The sequence below is a fragment of the Cariama cristata genome, unplaced genomic scaffold (genome assembly GCF_000690535.1).
Source record: "Cariama cristata isolate BGI_N322 unplaced genomic scaffold, ASM69053v1 scaffold10910, whole genome shotgun sequence".
NCBI lineage: Eukaryota > Metazoa > Chordata > Aves > Cariamiformes > Cariamidae > Cariama > Cariama cristata.
The window spans coordinates 26330-34499 of NW_009596422.1; the positions used below are offsets into that span (position 1 = coordinate 26330).

The 8170-nt window shown below is 41.9% G+C and overlaps 1 protein-coding gene across 1 annotated transcript; it reads right to left on the reverse strand.

Annotated features, from left to right (window-relative positions):
• Positions 1-2061: 2061 nt before the first annotated feature.
• On the reverse strand, positions 2062-8067 carry PTCHD3 (patched domain containing 3; the record flags this gene model as incomplete). Its single annotated transcript, XM_009706002.1, has 3 exons — positions 2062-3662; positions 6170-6315; positions 7946-8067. Coding segments are annotated over 3 exons (1869 nt in total), but the record flags the coding sequence as incomplete, so codon positions are not given.
• Positions 8068-8170: the final 103 nt, after the last annotated feature.

Sequence of the window (8170 nt, forward strand, 5' to 3'; positions counted from 1 at the left end):
AGGAAACATGACATCCTTTGGACGTTTTGTATGAAAGTTCAGGATACCTTTTGCAAAGAATTTCATATAAGAACGCTCAGGCTGCTGTAGGTAGAGGAGTGGGTGGTAGGGCGATGAGTGGTTTTGTTTTAATCTCCACAAAGCAAAAAAGCCTATTGCTCTAGGACCTAGGGATAAAAGTAGGTATGGAAAGATGCATCAGCTGAAGTGCACTTCCATTTTTATGCACATTAAGTACTCCTCCAAAAAACAGCTTTGTGCTTGATTTCATTTTGCTTTTACAAAGGGATCTATGAGGTGTCTTAATGACGACTGTCATTGTTACTCTTCAGAACCTCTCTCTAAAGGTTTTATTTTCATCCATCACTGTAGTATCTGAGCAGCCACCATAAAGTACTATTCATATATTCACAGCAAAGTTTCAGGTAGGTAAACTCCATGTTGTCTCTGGCACTTTTTTTTTCCCCTCCAATGTGAGAAGGCGTGCCCAGAAACAAAAATTTTTGAGAAGTTTCAGGGTTTGATTTTAATTTCCTTTTTTGTAGTAACTTAATAACAGCTTCTGGACAGAAAGCTGCCAGTGTTCTTTGATAAATGCTTTTGTTGCATTCCAGATGCAGCCAATATTGAATAACTGATCGCACAATTTCTTCTTAGCTGGCAGTGATTTATCTTGAGCTTTGTTATGTGGTTTTCATAGTGACTAAATGGAAATTAACTGAATGCCTGTAGACTATGATTCACTGCTCTGAAAATTAGTATCAGTACTTTCAATTTGTTCTGGAAGTTAATTAGTAATTTCTGAGTGACGACTTCCAGTCCATTGTCCCCATAAACAGAGACATCATGAAGGAAATAGAAGGATTCTGCCCTCTCTACTGGGTCTCATGCAACCAGTCAGAAATCCACACAGAACAGAGCCTGACCCTGGCTTTGACACAATTGCTGCATCTCTCAGAAGCACTCCACAGCCACACATTTTGACTGAATGGTTTAATAACTCCTAGACCAATTTTTCCAAAATTACAAACATCAGTTACGATCATTCATTTCATTTCCAACAGGTAGCTCATTAAATTGGCAACAAATTATGTACTGTCTTTTCATCCAGTGTCTTGCCCCTCCAGGTTAAAAGACCACCTCATATATTCTTAGCTCTTTTTCAGTGACAGCTCCTCTGCTCTATTGACGCGTCACAGGATGGGTTGTCATTGATGAACACAATAGAATTTTTAGGACTGATTGGTTTAAACCTGTGTTGCTTTTTCACTTTGTCCTCAATCAGGGCATGGTTCCCTCTAGTGAATCCTTGCCCTGTCATGCCATGGCACAGCGTCTTCCATGGTGGTTACCCAGAAGGTCCACACAAATTCAATCACCTATAGCATATCCATTCACAAACCGCAGCCAACAGAATCAATCAACAGTTTAATCCTAGCTAGAAAACAGGACAGCAAGAAAAGAAGGATGTGAACAGAAAATGTGAATCAGCCTGCCTTCCCATAGGGTTTCTCGTTCTGCATTAGGAGCCTAAGCAGGGTTTGTCTCCTGCAGGCTTATGAGTCATTGCAGTCCGAGGCAGTTCTGACCTCTTGTAATCTTGCTGTAAAACCTCCAGCTTTGAGCCTCTTGGGAGAAAATTGTTTTCAGGCACAGTGCTGGGCCAAGTTACAGCCTCACGTAAACATGTAGGAAAGGCAAAACAGTGGGAGTTATTCTTCCCTCCTGCATACCTTGCCTAACAAACCTGTAACATAGTCCATTAGGCTGATGCCGTGGTCAGCGTTCATAATAATTTTAATACATCTAGTAAACAAGTCACAAAAAAAATATTTAACAACATTAAGGTGTTATTCAAGCACACACAAAAATGAGAAATGCAAATCCATTCTGCGTGTTTTCATTTCTTCTGTTACTTTTCTTGCCTGGCTTTTCTTAAGCCTTTGCTTCCTTGTTGTATTAATTTTCTATCCTTCATTTTCTTCATGTCTTATCTTCCCTGAAAGTCACTGCATTTTAATGTACATATAATAAATATAAAATGTATTACATTTAACTTAGTCACGGACAATCTTTATCATTTCTAAACCTAAGCTCTAGCTTTTTAGATTTGGTATTGTGGGGTGATCTGCCAAAGTTCCCAAAGAAGGTTAAAAACACTGGAATAAAAACAAGACCATGAAGAGCCCCAAACAAAATAACAAGGAACATGATCTTGAAAAATGTCCTAAAGATGTAGGCTTTTGCTGCAGCCAGGACAACTACTCCTAATATAGTAGAAACTGCACCTTGTAACACTGGGTAACCTAGCAGGGACAGAGCTTCGATGGCCTTTTTATTGGCTGATGACTCTCCACTCGTAACAAAGGCATAGGAAATATGAGCAGAAAAATCTACCGAAAACCCTATACAAATGACCAGGTTGATCATGGATATGGAATCTAGGTTGACATTCCAAAATGTCATGAAACCAGCAACACCAACTATAACGGAAGCTATAGCAAAAGTCACCCACAAGCAACACAATGGGTTGGGAATAAGCAAAAGGGAGACAATGAGCATTGCCCCGGCAGCAACGACAACGTTCTGAACGGTGTTCTGCACTATTACCAGGTACTGATCATAGTAGATGAATGCTGGGTGGTACACCATTAATGGAATACTGCACTGCTTGGCTGTCTCTCTTAACTGGTTGAGAAGATTCTTCTCATCAACAGCTGAGATCACATTCACTGTCTGGATGAAGAAACGTGAAGCTTCTATTTTATCCTGAGTCTTGTTAATGTCCCACTCAAAACTGGGAACAAATCGGAACAGTGTAGGTAAGTTATTAATGAAAAGAGTCTTACTGCTTATATTTATCAAACCACTTTTGGCAAGTCTTGTGTATTCTCTCAGCCATGACTCTGAGAGGTTCTTATCTATGTACGAAATGCCCTCTAAATTCTGTGTGCAGTTCTCAATGCCCAGACGAACAGTCTCATTCCAGTAATCTACACTTTCAGTAATAACAGCCATGACCCTCGGTCCGTATGCTGAGAAGTATTTGTCGTCATCATCATAGTATGGAACAATGTAAGAGTCATCACTCGCCAGATTTCGAAGATCGATGCCTTCCCTGATCTGAGTACATCCATAAATACTGCCACCCAAATATGCTCCATACAGCACCACCACAAGCAGCTTGATCCATTTATTTGTGAAGAAAGGGCCATAATACTTTTTAAAGAATATGCTCATTGGATGTTCACTTTCTGCCTGAGATGACTGCCTAGAATAGCTGCCTATACAGCAAGCATTGTACAAGCAGGACTTCTCAGCCTGATCTTCCTCTACTCTCACAGGCATACAAGTTAACCAGTGTCGGTTTCCTTGCTCCCTTTTATGATTTAATACAACAATAGCCCCAAAGAAGGTCATGGTATATATATAGCAGAAGACAAAAGCAGTGCCTGTATAGAGGCAAAACGATCTCACGGACGGAAAAGCCGTCCAGGTGCCAATGAAGAAGGCCAAAACATCTGTGAGAGTGGTGATGGTCACAGAAAGTGCTGCTTCTGCGTAAGTCTCAGCCAGCAGAGATTTAACATTGGATTTCTCTTTTTTTCTTGAACTTTGTTCCCAGGAAGCGATCATGATGAACATGTCATCAACACCAACTCCTGCAAGAGGAGAAAAAGTTAACGCTGCATTGCAAATGGCAGCTTCCACTAACACCCAACAAAAGTACAAAATTATAACCACATTTATGTCTGCATAAAATTTTGAAAAAGAAAGTTAGGCTATTAACATTGCTTTAGCACTGATGCAAGTTAAACAGATACAGGAAAACAGAGCCTCTGTGTGTAGCTGCATTTATTACATTTCAGAAACTCCTGGTGACCTGATGGGTTGTTGATCCCTCACCCTTTCTGCTGAAGGACTGATGATGGACACCTAGTCCATCTTTGACAAGTGTGTTGTATGGGCTGTCCAGGTGTCCAGTGATGCAGATTACGTAGATTTAAATACATCACTTATTCTGATGCTCAACTATCCTTACCACTGGAAGTGTCCCCCATTCTCTCTGGGATCTCTTCTTCATCACTGCAGCAAATTAGACCAATAATTTCTTGCTCTGCCTTCAGCAGATAGGGAGAACAGTTGCTCTCACATGGGAGAACAGGGATCCCAGTTTTCCAGTCTTCCACTTTTTTATGCTCTTTACTCTCCACTTATCTTCTCTCCAGTTTACCTTTGAGCATTTATTCATGATTTATTATTTAATTATCTTCACATTTACACTGATGCGCTCACATGTACTACCCACCAGAGTCCTGGGAAACCCTGCCAGGAAGACTGGGTCCTGGGCTAGAGTTTTCGCTAAGACACAAGAGTGAGACGAAGTTCCGAAAGGAAGAGCCAATTTCTCGGCTCTGCTAACTCTTCAGATTTTAACCACAGACCTTTCAGTATTTTGCCCATGTTACTCTATCATAGGCTCTTCTAGTCCCTGAAAATTAATCACACAAAAAGGGAAAGCAAGACTGCACGAACACAGGAGCGAGCATAGATGATATAGCTCAGCGTAACAGAATAGATGAAATCACTACCTGGTGCCTGACCAGGCAATTGCCAGTAGGCATGCCAAGATGCACTAAGCAGCACGTCACAAGGTACTACTGGATGGCAGCGAGCCAGGCTGCTTCCGGAAAGCAGCAGGCTTCAAAGCAATTCATCTAATGTACTGATAATTTCTTTGCTTTAGTGCAAGGAAGACAGAAGTCTGCATGCTACTTATAAAGATCTGAAGAGACTGGCTTAAGCCCTTTCCCAGGTATACAAGAGTCTTTCTGAAATTTAGAGCCTCTGCAATTGACGTGCAAACAAAAGCAAATACAAAATCTATTTGAATTGTACAGGAAACAAAGAAACAATGTGTGCCCTAAGGAGCATTTGCACTAGACATCTAGTATGATGCAGAGCCTCTATCAACCTGGGAGTTCCATGTGCTTTCCTCAGCATGAGACCAAAACCAAGAAAACGTCACACAAATTTATCACATAGGAGACCAGTAAGGATTTGAAAAGTAGTCATTTGTTTGCAGCAGCATTATCTAATGGTATTTGGAAAGTTCAGCACTGGCTGGCAAGCAGTCTGTGCAACTGTGATGCAATGATACCAACTTCCTTGTGGTTTTGGGGGGAGCTGGCTGCACGAATGGTGCATCACTTCAGTTGTATAGCTGAATGAGTTTAGTACATAGTCATTATAGTGCAGAGGAGATTTCACATCTTAACAAAACGAGATGGATTTCTTTCTTGAAATTACAGACAGTCCCGCTCATTGCTTAAGCCATATTCAGGACGAATTTTATCTGACTAAAGACTACACTCTGAAAATGGGATTCAAAAACTTATGGTAACTTACTTCCTGTAATCACCTCATAATACAGGTACTGGATTAAGTTGGTGCTAGCATAGCATGAGCTGTACACTGGACACATGTTCCATGGTGCTGCTGTGGAGCTACCCTGAGGCTGACTAACAGCAGAGAAGTAGGGAGATCTTACTGTACTGCAAAAGGAGGTGGTTAAGAGGTGGAGATTTGGGGAAGACCACTGCACCTGCTTAAATTGCTGACAAATTCAGCAGTCCCATAGAACAGTACTAACAACAAACTATTCTGGTGTAGACACACTTACGCAGAGCTAATGAGATATGTAAATGTTTATAGTACGCCTACAGAAAACAGCAGGGGATGATACAGGGGAACATGGTGACAGAAACCAGCTTAGCTCACCTCAAGTATTAGCACTAGTTAAATAAATGATTAATGGTCATGCCTAAATTACTAGGGATACTAGAACAATGCCAGAAGTGCTAACCCTACCATCCTCTCAGTTATAGTTTTCATGCCACAGCAGTGGAACTAGAGCAGGCATTGGTTTCTGAGAAAAGCTGTCCTTCTGCCAGAGCCCAGCTCCAGTCCCGTGTGGGTACGCTGAGCTGTGCAGCTCATCCGCCTGTAGGAGCCCAGAGGAAGCTGCACCACCAAGCGTCTCCTCCCCTCACCACAGGACGGAACTGTGTATGATCTGATGCTCACATCAGAAAAGACTAACACAGTTGGGTTGTTTTAATGCTGCTTTAGTCTTTGTATCTGAATCCGACTTGCATTTTCTACTTACCTAGAATAAGAAATGGTGCGTTTGCTACAGTGACCACAAACGGCACTCCACAGAAGAGCATCAATCCAAAGCTGCTTAACACAGCTAAACCAGCAGAAACCACTCCACAGCATGCAAGCCAGATATTATTTCTTATACAGCTCAGTCTGCAAATATTTTAAGAAATATCTTAGTTACATGTCAAATATTTCACCAAGGTGTTTGGCATGACAAATGCACAGATACCAACGACACCCTGTCTCTGAAAAGAACTCTTGATGAAAGCTGCTAGGAGAGCTCCCAGCCATGAGCAATGGATAAGATTAATTTATACAGGAGGTGCTAAATACATTATCACTGCTGGCCAGTTATATACATAACAGTAAAGATGTGGACAGAGCTTTGCATCAATAACAAGAAAGCTGGCAAAACGAAGATATGTAAGCGCTACCAGTGAGAGGCTAGATTCAGGGTGACCCAAAAAATTATGAATTCTTAGAAACTCTTCGCACTGCACTGAAGGGGTAAAGAGTGGCCTCCTGTCTGATCAGCAGTATTTTCCAGGCTGCAGACCATTTCTGAACTTTAAGAGAATCTCTCGCTTCCAAGGCAAGAAGCGTGAGTTGGTAGATCCAACCTTGCTCTGTCTGCACTCATGAACAACGGTACGTGAGACTGCTGGTATGTAGAAATCGTATAGCCTAATGGGCATGATGCTTGGTGCAAGCACTAAACCAGTAAGCCCACCCTCTGAGTAGAACTTGCTTTCTCAAGCAAAGCACACAAACAGTGCCGTGTGGTTGTCAAATGTACAATGGTTCACCTTCCACCAGCACAAAGAAAGGGCAGGCTAAGTTCTTTGTGGACAGCAGGTAAGGCTCAGACTCTACTGGCAAGCAGAATACCTAAAGCTGTACCCAGACTTGCAGTAATGTATGAAGCCAGTGCTCATTCATCTGTATCTTAACGGACCAGGTGGTGGAAAAAAGGTGCAAACGGATCTTAACACGGTATACTTCCTCCTCCCTCCCCTGCCTCCGTCCCTTTAACTGATCTTTACAGACAATATCTTGTGGGCAGGCTGAAGAGGAAAGCTACGAATGAAGCAAGAAAGTGGCAGAATAACCTTAGCAATAGCACCACTTACTGCTTTCCTCCCCCACCAATGACAACTTTTCTGTTTGACTTTTATGCATCTTTTTGGTGAATGTCTCCACTGGGTGTGCCAAGTTGAGCTGGTAAGTTTTATTTAACGGAAGTGCTTGTGTAGAATTCTGCCACTGCCAGGCTGGCCAGATCACGCTTCTGGCCCTCTTCCCAAATAGGGTAAAGTAGAACCCTTTCATAATTAAAAGCACTTACTTTGGTATAGCATTTTTCAGTGCCAAAGCTACAGCACCTCAAACCTCTTAAAAAGATAAAGAGTAGGGGCTTGTTTTAAACAGTCCTAAAACCATTAGCTACCAAAAGGATTCTTATGAGTTGGGGACTACCGAAATAACTAATGGCTTCAGAGAACAGACAAATGGATACTAGCATTTAAGCTGTGCACATCTGAACCGAACGCTCATTCAGGTATTCATGTGGTACTTACCAGGAACCTCATTTAAGCAGTCGGGAAATACGCACAAGTAGAAAAGAAATAGCAAAGAAATACATTTTGCCTGTTATTAAATGTCACATGAAGTCTGCAGCTTCAAGAATGACTTCACTCGACAGGAGCAGAAACCAATTTAGGCAAGGTAAAGATGAGAGGAGGTCACTCCTCATTGATCCATAGCTTAGAAGACATTTTACCTTAGGCAAGAGACGACTGAGAAGGTTATTGTCAAGAAATACGTTACGGAGAAGAGTGGGATCACGCTCTTGGTATTTCCTTCAAACTCCTGCTGTCTGGACAGCGAGGTAAAGTAAGTCACCTGCCGTTAAAACAACAAGGAAAGACAAGATGAAGCACTTCTGCCCTTTTTCTTGGTCTTTATACACACGCACAGGCAATGCTAAGCATCATGTTGGCACTAA